Source organism: Phycodurus eques, chromosome 16 (genome assembly GCF_024500275.1).
Source record: "Phycodurus eques isolate BA_2022a chromosome 16, UOR_Pequ_1.1, whole genome shotgun sequence".
Taxonomy (NCBI): domain Eukaryota; kingdom Metazoa; phylum Chordata; class Actinopteri; order Syngnathiformes; family Syngnathidae; genus Phycodurus; species Phycodurus eques.
Window position 1 is genome coordinate 1854682 of NC_084540.1, and position 13935 is coordinate 1868616.

The following is a 13935-nucleotide window of genomic DNA, read 5'->3' on the forward strand; positions in this document are numbered from 1 at the left end:
ATTCCTGGAGGCAGGAACTCCTGAGCCCAATTTTGGGGGTTACACTCGGAACCTGTACCGAATGTAGAATTTCACCAGTCGTGTTCATGTTTTACTGACTTTTACTGTGGCTCTCCTTTCCCATACGCAAGGGGGGCAGCATTAAGCAGTAAGATATATCTGCCTTGCACGCTGAGGCCTTCGTCACGTATGTCCGTTTTTTTAAGCGAAGCACTCGAAAGCATCACGACAATTGCGTGGAGTAGTGGGATGACGCGGTCACCTGGAAGCGCGGCAAGTCGGCGGGCTTGAAGTCGTTGGGCGAGCATCCGCACCAATCCACGATGTGCTTGTACTGACATTTGCAGCCCAGCTTGCGGTTCCAGTTGGTCAGCCTCAGGTTGTTGTCCACCATGCTCCCGCAGAGGGCGCTGTTCTCCAGCACTGTGTGGAAGAACGACTGTAGGGGGCAGTGGACAGCGTCTTAGGGAACATTCGCGTCTACCCGGAGGCCGGCCGGCCACCCGTAGACGTACAGACACAGACGTCTCGTCTCACGGGTCGGTCCGTCGCGGCGATATGTCAGTGCGTCCGCCGTATCGGATGCGGCGGTTCTGCCTCGTAAACGAGTGCAAGTCAATAAACGAAACTTCAAAATGTGACAACCCGAAACGAGCACAAACTTAATGCCAGTCAATGTGACGTGAAACGCCGTGCGTCCAAAGAGCAGATTATAGCCCAGAGAGAAGATTCTAGTCTGGTGAGAGGGTACTAGTCCTGAGTGACTTTGAAAGTTCGAAATCGACATTATTTTCCGTATGTGCTTTGTCTCGATGACGGTTAGCAAACACTGCGCTACGCGCGCCTCACCTCAGCAGGAAGCAGCGTGAAGGCGTAGAATTGCTTCAAGCCGGCAACCAGCTCGTCCATGGATCGCACCACGTATTCCACGAAGGCCCGGTTGAGCAGGAACCAATCGGAACCGCCGTCCACCGCGATGCCTTCCGGGATCTTGCGGTCCCCCAGGCGCCACATGTGCGTGTCGCACTCTAGGAAGAGACGGTCCAGACCCTGCTTGCGGATGAAACTGACATCGCAGCCAATCAGATGAAGGAGGGACGTCACCTCGCGAGGGGCGTGGGTGGCGGCGGCGCTCACCGGGCGTTGTCGCGGCCGTGAGACTTGATGAAGTTGAGGTGGCGGTGTTTGGACAAGAACGCGACCAGCTGATCGTTGGTCCTGCCGGGATACCGCAGAATCATCATCAATTTCGATTTCGAATCGACAAGCAACACCGTCAACTATAGCTCCTCTCTGCTGTTCGGGGAAGTATGAAAGCCGCAAAAAAATAAATAATAATAATATGTATTTTCAAAAATGGAAATTACAAATGAGCTCTCATCGGTCTAAAAAAAAAATTATTAATTGGCCAGTCCTAATACACACACACACACACACGCGCGCACTGTTGCATTGACTCAGTGTCGATGTGCTCGCTGACGTCGCAGCTATTGATCGTGCTGTGAACGTGACATCGATTTTAGCTGCAAAGATGTGCGCGTGTGTGTGTGTGCGTGTGTGTGCTGTTGGAGAATTGACAACAGGAAAAGTCGGTTTCCTTTTTTTTATCATGTTTTCCATTGCTTGATCAAACTTCTGCCTTCTACAGCCGCACAGTGTGCTAGCGGCTAGCACGTCGCCTCGCAGTTCTACGATCCCAGGTTCGGACGCCCGCGCTGGTTACGCAGTGCAAAGTACTAAACGTCTATCGACGTGCAAATGGCGTGACCGATCCGATGACCTCCTTTCTTTCCCACCGTAACTGCACAGAGCGAGCGAGCGAGCGGCCAGTCAACATGACCTCACGGCCGCTCCTCGCGTACGCGCATCCTGCGCACACGCAGACATCAATTCCGCTTTCACCGCATCAATTCACAGGACGACGCACATGGGGGACTTCGTTGTATGAGCCCGCAAATTCGATTGGGATGATGACGTTTTAATGGCCAAATAGGATTCAAAGTGGAAAGTGGAAAAACATCGGTGTCAAACTCAAGGCCCGCGGGCCAGATGCGAAAGCAAATCATGCTCGTCCACCTCTGTGGTTTTCGCTACAATCTGGACCCACATTTCAAATTGTCATAATAATAAACACTAATGTTGCGATACTGCATTATTCTGTGACCAAACCCTTCTTCTACAGTAACTTAAACTATTATCCTTGTCTTCTGATTTCAAAACTAATTACCCCTCAATTTGTTGTGTAATGGTAATAATATGAACTGCATAAATGATCCCAACTACTCATTAAACCCACTCTACTCTTGTCTTTATACATTCGCACTGATGGTAAAGATATCCAATATCCACAGCAACATGGTGAAACAGCATTTGGCCGTTGCACGCAAATGGAAGAAGTTGCCAACGGAAGTGACGTCAGCCGCAAGGGAGAATGTTTTTAAAAACCTTTCAAGGATCTTTCTGTCATTGTACACTGTTGGTATTGTATTTTTATTTTCATCTTTGTTTTAAGCTTTTTTTTTTTTTTTTAAATTAAAAAAATGCTTTGAATCATATAAAGTCCATTGAGTTACCTTTCCTGTATGAAATGCGCTATATAAATAAATGTGCTTTGGTTTGCTATGCTCACATCTTCGTATGTGTGAGATATCACAAAACGTCCCGCCGAGCCTCACCGGATGGGGTAGTCGGCGGCGCTGAGGTTGACGAAGAAGTCCCACGACCAGTCGGCCATGTTGAGGAGGTCCTCCATGGCGCGCAAGTACATGCTCAGCAGGCTGGCGCCGCCCCAGATGGTCGCCATCCTCCACGGCGTCACGCGCACATTGGCGTACTGGCGGGCCAGCAGCGTCACCTCGCGGTGCAGGAAGTTGGACCTCTGAGAGGAAGGGTTGTCACGGCGACAGTTTGGTCACCTCTGAGTGTGTGTGTGTGCGCGCGCGCGCGCGTGTGTGTGTGTGAGACCTGGTCGACGTGGATGTAGTAGAAGTGCGCCGTGTGGTAGATGGCCTTGAAGAGCCGCTGGAACTGGCGCGAGGCACGCCCATGCACCACCAGCACAAAGGCCACCCGCACCGGTGACACGGGGGCGGAGTCGGATGCGCGCTCCTCGTCCCATTGGACGTTCACGCTCGCTTTACCTGGGGAGGGAGTCGGTCATCATTGGTTTTGCGGCTTTTCTGCAAAGTTAGTCCGCACTCGGGGTGGGGAAACCATAATACTGTACTGTAATATTTGATGTACTCATTTTGACATTTCTCCCCTAAATTTGGCTCAATAAAATCTTTTAAATATTTTTTCACATGAATTCAGCTCATTAAATAATTGATTGACTTATTTATAACAAATAATAAAAGAAACAATATTAGAAAATCAAACAGACTGGCTTCCATATAAATTTAACATTTTTAAAAAATTTACATTACTGCTTGATTGATTATAATTAAATTAACTATTGATAAAAAAAAAATCGAATATTCAAATCACTTATTTTATTATTAAAGGAAAGTATGCCACGTACACTTAAACTTTTTCCCCCTAAAATTGGTTTATTAAAATGTATATATTCATTTACTATAGATATACATAAAAAAGAAATATATATATATATATATGATTTTTAATTAATATTCATTAATTAATAGAATTAAATTTACTAAAATAAAAAGAAATATGAGAATGAATTATTACTATTACATTATATTTATTTTACATCGTTTACATACAAATTTTAACATTTTCCCCAATAATTAGGTCATTAAACGCTACCATATTAATTCTATTAATTTCCTATTCATTAATCCTAGTAAATAATTTGAATGGATTGATTGGAATTTTTTTTTATCATAAATAAATAATAAAAAGCAATACATAATTTTAAAGGAATTGTACATTCAATATTTTTTACAATATGCAATTGGTTGATTAGAATTGATTACATTGATTATAAATAATGGAAAAAATGATTGTGTCTCATAATTAAATATACATACACTTTAACGAGACTTTTTTTTTTTACCTCATCTATAACGCTTGATTAATTAATTCATGTTTTTTTTCTCTCCAAAAATTGGTGAATTCAAATGTATTTAGTCAGTTTCAATGTATTTCTATTCACTTATCTCATTAGGCAACTGGTTAGCTCATTTATTGTAAATAATCAACATTTTAAATATAAATACAATAAACAAGTTTACATGAATATTTAGCAATTTGTATTTATGAAATAGAACAATTGGTTAATTAATCACAATAAAACTATAATACCGTTTAAAAATGATCCTTTTTATCATTAAAATAAGTAACTGACAACTAACTTTAAGTACACCTTTAATTAAATTGAAATACAGATTTTCTTGAAGTTTTTTTTAAAAAATCCATCTATGAATGAGCTGGCGCATCTGTCCTCGGACTAAAACGTAATGCGGCCCTGCCCCTGCGGCCCTCGAGTTCTCCGTCTCGTGTTGCGTTCCGGTACGTTACGTGAGTGGGCTGACAGGGCGTGCACGGAGCTTGAGGTACGATGACCGCTAACTACAGGGCGGCGGGCCATAGGGAGGGCGTGACCGCCACCGCCAAGTGCTTTGTATCGACAAACCACTTGAAAAGGCCCGACCGCCTGTCCATCAAGTCGAAGCCTGCCGAGGGTCCCGCCCTGCCGCCTGCGAGTGGGAGGGTGTGTGGGGGTTGGCCTCGGGGTGGGGCCCGCCATCAAAAAAAGCTCGGCCGACATGGAAGTCATTAGTCAGCACATCCCAGAATAAGCGCTTGTGTGCGCGATGAGGGTGTAATTACGCCAGGGGATCTCACATCCTCACTTTGTCCGTTCAGAGGGCGACACGCCCGCCCGGGCGACCCGCCAGCCGAGCGAAACGTTTTCTTTACGTCGACGTGAACTGCTCGCCAATCAGTGCACGGCAAATATAGACAAATAACGGACTGGTAAGAGTGCCCGATTAACAGTAACTAACCGGAACCCTAACCCCTGACCCTAAGCTACACGCGTGTGCGCTTGCTCTCACCCTGCAGGGGGCAGTATCGAGGAAGTTTGTGCGGCATGAGCAGGTCCTTCTTGTGTCGGCAGTAGACGTCGGCCATTCGCTGACGACACTCTCGACTTTTGGCCCGGGACAGCGCCGAGATGACCTCCTTGCCGCCGATCTCGCACTCGGACGCCGACGCCGGCGACGTCGGCAACGCGGGCGACGGGGAGGTCACCGTCTTTTTCGACCGTTCTGGGACGCGGGTTCCGTTACGGCTGCTCCGTCCCGCTTCAGGGAGCTCGACGACTCGGTTGGCTGATTTTCCCAGGGTGCTTTGGGCTTTGTCCGGTTTGCGGTCGGCGTCGACGAGCGGCGGCGCCCCCCGCTGGCGCTGCGCCAGCCCTCTCGGGTGGCCGCTGTCCACGTTGTCAAAGTCTTTAGGGACCGAGTTCTCGTTGTTGTTGCTGTCGGGGGAAGGACGTCGCTTCTCTTTGGGTCGGTGGGAGCGGTAAAGGTCCTGAAGGGGGAGACGGACAACAGCATTAGCGCAATACACTAAAAAACCTACTACACCTATCTATTATCCTTTACTATGTTTTTAGATGAAATGATACAATAGAAATAAAAATGGAGTAACTAAAACGCATTTTACCAATTTATTATAAATAACGTTTTATGATGTTTTCTCAACTTTTATTTTCATTTCTTTATATTTCAACTTCAATTACCCTCCTTATGTTTGTTTATTTGACACAATTCATTGGTCAAACTTTTTCAAGGGTGACCCTCTACGTTTTCTAAAAATATATATACTTTATTTTCGATTTGCTTCAAAATTAAACAGGTACGACAAGACAAAAAAACTACTGTGTCATCAAAAACCCTCTGTATGTTTAACCGTTCAAATGTTTTTCATATTTTTGATCTTTGTATATTTACAATAATATATAACAGGCAGCGGCCACCTTACGGCCACAGCGATGGAGGCACGCCGCCCCCCCGCCTCCCCCGGGACACGAGCAAAGTTCTGTCGAGGTGGGAGTTGAAACTCCTTCCGCCGGACGTTCCCAGCAGACCCTCTCAATACGTTTGGGCCCGCCGCGTCGGACCGCCATCTTCCCCCGCCATCGGAGCCGACTCACCACCGGGGGGGTGATCGGTTGACGGCTCCGCCCCTCTCTTCACCCGAGTGCCCGAGACGTGCGGCCGCAAGTCCGACGACGCGACCGCAAAGTCGATCATCGACCTGCGACCTCGGGCGTCCTGCCGCTCTCCAGCACCCCCTCCAAGGACTCCAAAAAGGGCGGGTACTCTGAACTGCTGTTTGGTGCGTAAGGCATAAACAGTCCTGCACAATAACAGATGACCTTTGACCCCAGAGGTGCGCATGTCACAGAAGTGGACTCAAAGATGGGCAACTTCACCTTTGCCCATGGGCGCAAGTGCGCTAAACCACGACTCGGGTGTCTATGTTCATCCTATCTGCCTTGCGTCTTGTCGCCATGCTCAAGTGGCTTCTTCCTCCCACATGACAACAACACGTTTGACTATTGGTGCCCTGACTTTGGCTGGCAACCGGTCCCGTTGCTTGTTGCAAGCTGAGCTCAGGTAAATGTCCTGAGTTTGTTACTCGCTGCCCCCGCTGGTCGGAGGCCAACACTAACACACGAACGCACACAGAGCCCCTTAAGTGAGCACAGTGAGTACATTGAACCGTTTGGCGAAAAAAAAAAAAAAAAAAAAACGTTTACAGCCACGTAGACGCCGCCACACTCCCGCCTTTACGCACACGCGCACACAGTACCGCAGGACTGGGAAAACCTGTGCGCTCAAGGGCCACGTTTCATTTTTAAAATGAACAAATGGGCCATCTCATTCATACGTGACAAAATAAAGAAATAAAAGAGTTCAAATGTATAGGTGAAATAGTCTAATTGATGACAATAAAATAAGTTATGCTGATGTTTCAATTATTTGAAAATGAATTACATTTAAATTAATCAACCAATTATTTCATTGTACAAAAACAATGTTCAATGGACATGTAAAAAAATTCAAATGATTTTGTTGCTTACTGTTTTTCAATTTGATCATTTCCCAATAAATTGCAATAAACGAGTTGCAAGAAATATTATGCAAATGTTCGGTGGGCCCGATGGAAGGACGTGACCCGCGCGCCGTACTCTGCTCACCGCTGATGGAAACTCTCCAATGGTTCCGTCCCCCTCCGCTACCCACCGTCAATAAAACCGCATTAACAGCGTCAGATAAGGAGATTGCACTGGATCGGCGCTTTCCGGGGGCATTTAAAGGCTCTAATCGGATTTAGACGGACCAATCATCACACGAACGAGCCGTCTTAGAAGTCGACGCAAAGGAAATATTGAATTTGAGCATTTCCATCCCGAGGTGAGCGAACAGTGACATTAGCGCCTCTATTAGCAGCTCAGCTCTGCGTGATGAAAACATGAACGCAGAAAGCGGCATTATGACCAAACCAATAGATTATAAAGCTGCTGTAATCCCGGCTCATCTGGCCAGTGGGAAAGCTTCCATTAAGCTTTCGGATCACTTTCTGTCCATCTGGGTTTTATTGTCTAAACCAGAGCTGCGCAAACGATTTATTTGTTTGTTTTTTGGTTTTTTTAAATGGACCGACGGGTCGGCTCTTTAGGAGGTCAAACAAATATAATATATTATAACTTGTCCAAGCAGGGTCAGCACATATGGAGGAATAACGGACTGCTCGCCAGTCACCTACAGCAAACAATGCGCCGGTCTCACAAGAACACTGTCATTTCCGAAAGTTGTTCTTTTTTGTAAGTCGTGGATATTTTGCGTAAACTTGTCCTGGCAGCGTCAGTGCGGTGGAGTCCTGTTTCCGTAGCAACACGACACTTAAATGCGCCCGGTGACAGGTCGGTAGGCGGGAGGCGGGGTGGCTACCGAGAGCGCAACACAAAGGCCAGCGAAGAAGAATTGGCCCTCGTAGGTGAGCGCCGGGCTCGGGCGGAGCGGCGTCGCCGGGGCGACCGGCAAGCAGCTTGCGTGTCGGCGTGCTTCATCACGTGCACGAGCGCATTCCAGTGATCTCACGATGGCCTTGGCGTGACCTCGCATGACATCACAATCCCCTTTAAGTGGCCTTTCGTAACATCACCTGTCCCAAATGTGTTCTTCATCTGGGAATGAGGATTCCTTATGGCGCCACCTTCAGGACAGAGGTCAAAAGTGACATTTGATTCAAAGTCCATCCACTTTGTAAAGCGCTTGTCCGCATCGTGTAAACGCTGGGCTGGTCTCCGATCAATGTCAGGGAACATGCCGACAAAAAAAAGAAGAAGACTCGTCGCCGTTCCATCTCAGGGCTCATATACACAAACAACTGACTGGTCGCCAGTCAATGTCGGGGAATAGAGGGACAAACAATGTTCACACAATGCCCAACTTCTTGGTCTTCAATGAAGCTAACATGCGAACATGTTGGAATGTGGAAGGAAAAAGCCAATCAAGCCCAGAACCTCTCGACTGTGAGGCAGAAGTACGAAGCACGGGTTCCACCATTAAGCCGGACAGACATTTTGGACGGTTTTACGACAAACGGGTGTCTATTCCATGGCTGACTGGGTTGCAAAAAGCATCACGGGAGATTGCCGACTTTGTTTAAGTTACCGCTATCGTGTGTCATCGGGACGTCCTTGTCATCTCCTCACCTCAAACATCAAACAGCCGCCACGTCGAGCTCGCCACGCTTTGACAAGTCACATCGCGCACGCACGCACGGAGGAAAGATGACAGGGAACGGGCTGAAGTGTAATGAAAGGATGGAAAAAATGGATCCCGTCCGTCCCTGCCCGCCGATTCCTCACATCGCAAAACAATTAACTCACTCCAGTCGAGGGCGACGACACAGTTCACCCGAGACCCCCAACCGCTGCGGGAAATACTTCAATTCCTACTTACTTACTGCCTTTACGGCGGTGCCTTGAGTTACGAGTTGGATTCGTTCCCTGGCTGCGTCCGCATCTCAAATCGCCCCTCCCATTGAAATAAACGGTTGTAACTCGGGCTGTAACGATTCTATTCGTGACTTCTGACCCACGGTCCAATACACGATTCCATTTGTCCGACTCGTCTGCGATCTCATCAGTACAGCGCTAATATCGGCCATTCAAAAACATTTGTCTCGGAAAACTCCGCGAACGAAGTGATCTCGAGGCACCCAATGAACTACATGTAATTCATTGACATATATATATATATATATATATATATATATATATATATACACACACTGCAATGGCTAGCAAAACAATGAAATGCTTTTCTACGAGACGGCAATTCAACTGTGTGTCCGCTTTTCCTGCGACATTTGGCGTGCTGTGAGATTTCGAGCAAAGTCAAAATGGAAAAAGGTTCGGAAGGTTTTGTGGACACAACACAGTACACCCACAAAGACAAGTGACTTGTTGCACAGGCCGGGGTGAAAAATCAAGACGTGTGTTATTATCGCAGCATTGAGTTATTATTTAGCCTGCTGTCATAATTACAGGGCGTTCCAAAAGCCACTGTGCACTTATATTGTTATTAATAGACGTTCTATTATAGTATACAGGAGGTACATACTTTGTGTTTTCGATATTACATATGTAATATCTATTACATATGACTTTGTATATATATATATATATATATATATATATATATATATATATCATATGCATATTTACAAATTTCTATATTACACTACATATTATGTATATGTGTATGATGTTGGGTTATATTTGTCTGATGATCGTAAACATTCAAGTGGGGAAACTTCGCAGAAATTTCAGAATTGGAGAAGGGGGCCAATACTTTTTTCACTTTGCATGATCATGAATTTGACTTCCTGTTTCCCCCCCAAAAAAAAACCACCTCACCAAACTCCCTTGATGAATGGAATAGTTTCGATTTGTTTTGGGGTTTTTTTTCAGAAACAGGCCTATACATTGTACGAAGGAAATTAGGAAATTATTACTAGTAAATGTCAGTCCAGTGCTTCCAATCGTCATTGATTTGGAAATCTTACATTCATATTTCAGCCTGTTATTAGGGTTATTGTTATGTATTTTGTATTTGTTTCATTTTACATCAGGCTCTCTATCAATGTGATGCTATGTTAGATTGCCTCTAGATTGACTTATTTAGCCGGTTGTCAGAAAATAATAACGAATTTGACACCGAGTTTTCAAAATATTTCAGTCATCTGCAGTCGGCACAAAACGCCTCAGCGAACTCGCTCGACGAACGCGTCGACCTCCGTTTTGAGCGCTAACGTCACTGCGGATCGCAAGCACGAAAATGTTTCCGGGGAACGTTTGTCTCCTCCTGCCAATCGGCCTTCATGTGAAACTCTTACGTCCGCACTTCGGCCCGCTGTCGCTTGTTCGTGAAACATTTCCAGCAGCCGAGCGGGCTCTCGGTCAGCGCGATGCCACGTTCAATGGCCTCTTTTGCTAGCGGACTTCCGCCCGCTAGCCGCAGCTGCAAAATGACGCACGACGCCGACACGCGTCCTCGCCCGCGCGCACAGGCGACCATCCGCGCGGACAAAGAGCGGACTCACGGCTCGGAGCTTGTGTCTCCCGGCCGCGTTTCCGAGCTCCAGCGGCGGCTCGCTCCTCCTTCGTAAGCCGCTCCTGGGCGGCTGCCCGTCGGCTCGCTTCTCGCCGGACGACCCGTCCAGGCTGCTGAAGTTCCACACCAGCAGAGTCTGGACGAGCAGCACGGCCAGCGCGGCGGCCACCGCCGCCGACCGGGAGCGGAGCGCCGGCCCGCGGGGACACGCGCGAGCGTTCATGGTCGCCGCCTCGACGCCGTCCGAGAGCGGCTGCTGCTGCTGCGGCGGCGGCGGAGGGATTTTGGCAGGCGAGGGGAGGGGGGCGGGGCACGGGCACGCGCGGGCGCGCGGGCGCCCCCGCGCGTGCCCGCCAGACAGTCTATACGTCGGCGAACAACACGCTTTGTTTTATTTGTTCGCATTTGTTTTGGTCCCCCCCCAAATCGAGACACCCGATCTCGCCGGCAGAGGTGGAAAATCAAGAAATACAGCGCTCGCGCATTGAGCTACGAGTTCACCGTGCTCCTAACCCAAAACAGGCGTATCTCAAAGCAGCTTTTCGCGTTGACTTCGTCTGTGTGGCCGGTGTCTTACATGTAAACATAAAAGAAGCCCAAACACCGTCCGCTGTGACCTTGGGTGACTCTGCGGCGATATCTCGCGTTCAAAGACGACATTGGGGACATCCCAAGTTCCCGCGGGGGCTTCCAAGGTCGCCTTCGCCTGAGCAACGCAGAAGCGCTTTGCCGAATTTACAAGTCGTTTGGGAAGCGGAGCGGCCGACGCGACCCGGAGGTGAACACGCTCGAGACTGCGGAGATGATCGTGGACTTCAGGAGGCGTCCTTCGCCACTGCTGCCCCCTCACGCTGTCCAGCTGCCTCGCGTCAACCGTCGAGGCCTTCGAGTCCCCGGGAATTACGGTCTCTCGGGACCCGAAGCGGGCGATCGACGTCAACTCCGTCCTCAAAAAGGCCCAGCGGAGGATGCTCTTCCTGCGGCTTTTGAGGAAGCACGGCCCGCCAACGGGAGCTGCTGAGGCGGTTCTACGCAGCGCTCATCGAATCGGGCCCGTGTTCTTCCATCACAGTCTGGTTTGGCGACAAACTCCGACTGCGACGGACAATCGCAACTGCCGAAGGGATTGTCGGCTCCGACGACCGGAGACAAATTGCTTGTGTGTTTTTTTGGACATACTTTGCAAAATAAAGAGGATTCTGATTCTGACATGCTGGAGTCTGGTGTGCCTGCCTTGGCCACCGGAAGGCAGTATCGTACAGCCATGCAGACATAAATGAAGAAAAATAAACTCACTGAGATGTAATAGTAGTCCTTTTTCACAGTGGATACATTTATGCCTGAGTATTGTCCTAATGTCGGTCTCCGTGTGTTGCTCCGTTGTTTGTGTCAATGCTGTTAGCACGTCGATGGCGTTTTGTATTGTTTGCACTTTCCCGAGGCAAAGCTGTGCGGTTGTTTTAAATACACAAAGTGTAAATTGTCCGTGTTTGATGTTTTCGTCTGAAAGTAAACTTGAAGCCTCTCTTTCCTCTCTTCCGGGCATACAATCAAAAGATGTTGAGTTAAGTATCGATATCATCGAGATTTCAAATGTTTTTTGTTTAGTTTCTGGTGGAATAGTTGTAATCCCAAGCCGAATTTGATTCGGACATTTTTTTTTGCCGCCCTACTAACGGTGAAGGGACGCTCGCTTCCGTTGCATCTCAATGTCGTCGTGCGGTGGCGTTTTGCATTTTGTTGTTGCGCTTCCAATTGTCGTGACCTTTCTGGGCCACCGTACAATTTCGGAGTCTGCGCGTTTTTGAAGGTGTTGAATTCGCCCTCCTGTTGCTCATCATTGCTATCCTTCCCCCCCCATCACAAGTATCTGTTCTACTTCTGCTAAGTAGAGCGAGTGAGTACCTTTAAGCGCAGACGCGCGGCGTGGGGAAGATGGTGTCGAGGACGGCGATCCGCCGGGGGTCCCACACGCAGTCCTCCTCCAGTCCACTGGGCACCATGCCGCACTGGGGAGGCACCCAGGCGGTGTCGAACACGGGGCCGTAGCGCGCGTCGTGCCAAGTCTTCTGGCGCGGGTGGCCCTGGCAGTTGATGGCGATCACGCGGCCCACGTCCACGGCCACCTTTAGCACCACCTTCGAGCAATAAGCACTCGATTTGTACAGCACCTTTTCAGAAAAAACACAAAACCCACTTCCGACGGAGTCGGGACGCCAATAAAAACAGAATACGATGCTTTGCGCCGCAGCATTCTGAATGAGCTGCAGCTGTTGAACGCTCTTTTGGGGGAGTCCAGTCAGAAGACCATTACAATAGTCAAGTCTACTTGAGATAAAAGCATGGATGAGCTTCTCCTGGTCTCCTTGGCACATGCAAGCCTTCACTCTGGATATGTTCTTCATCCCCGAAAGGTTCCGTTGTTCACAAACAAGGAGGGGGTGACAGAGGCGGTTCACCACGTTGTGAATGAATAACTGCGTGAGCAAATAGTCCAATAGTTGAAGAACAACATTTCTCAACGTACAATTACAAGGAATGTATGGATTTCATCATTTACGGTCCATGATATCATCATCAACAGATTCAGATCATCTGGAGAAATCTCTGTACGTTTTTGGAGTGTTGTTAAAAGGGAAGGTGAAAGGGGACACATTTTCATTCAGTCATTTTGAACCCCTCGGAATTGTGGCCCGGACCAGCTTATTGGTGGATATTTTTAACTGAAGATTGTCAGCCAATCGGAGAAGGACCTCCCTGAGTAGCGGACCCAACGAAAGGGTCGAGGTGATATGTGGAGAATTGATGAACTTATAATATTATACTGTAATTTGAAGACATTTTTGGACCAGATTTTCTCGAGCATCAGTGATTCTCAAAGTGAAGTACGAGTACCATCGGTTGAACGTGGGCTCCCTCTAGTGGTACACAAAGGGATCACTGAATTAAATCTTCAAAGTTTGCATAATGTTGAAGAGGCTCCAACTTTGCCAAAAAAAAAACCAAACAAAAAAACAATGCAGTAGAAGACATTTGTTAAGTACAGTTTAGTTGTATTTAACTTTGAATACATTTCATCTTTTAGATTTGCTTGTTTTCAAACATGAATAATTCATGTACAAGTTGCAATGTCATGTTTACGTGCAATACGTTTGAATGGAATCCTTATTTCAATAGAGTTTCTCTATCTTAATACCGGCGGTCATTATGGCGGCACTCGGGGAGCCGAGTATTTTTGGAGGTGGCGATCGGCGCAAAAGGTTTCAGCAGCGCCGCCCGAGGTCGTATCGCATGAAGACGGTCGCCAAAAACGCCAAATCTTTCCAACAAAATA

The 13935-nt window shown here is 47.7% G+C and overlaps 1 protein-coding gene across 2 annotated transcripts in view; it reads right to left on the bottom strand.

Moving 5' to 3' along the window:
• Positions 1-10841, bottom strand: part of LOC133414332 (xylosyltransferase 1-like) — a 19571-nt gene extending 8730 nt beyond the window's left edge. Inside the window, exons 1-7 of one of the 2 annotated variants that reach the window (XM_061699605.1) lie at positions 10591-10841; positions 5022-5499; positions 2965-3140; positions 2676-2878; positions 1138-1218; positions 850-1066; positions 263-439 (exon numbers count right to left, since the gene is read on the bottom strand). In XM_061699605.1, coding sequence (XP_061555589.1) covers positions 263-439; positions 850-1066; positions 1138-1218; positions 2676-2878; positions 2965-3140; positions 5022-5499; positions 10591-10824 — 1566 coding nt within the window. In that variant the 5' untranslated portion in view covers positions 10825-10841. Of the gene's footprint in view, positions 1-262; positions 440-849; positions 1067-1137; positions 1219-2675; positions 2879-2964; positions 3141-5021; positions 5500-10383; positions 10434-10590 lie in introns of those variants that run through there. The other variant, XM_061699606.1, reaches the window with a different exon arrangement.
• Between the last annotated feature and the right edge of the window lie 3094 nt (positions 10842-13935).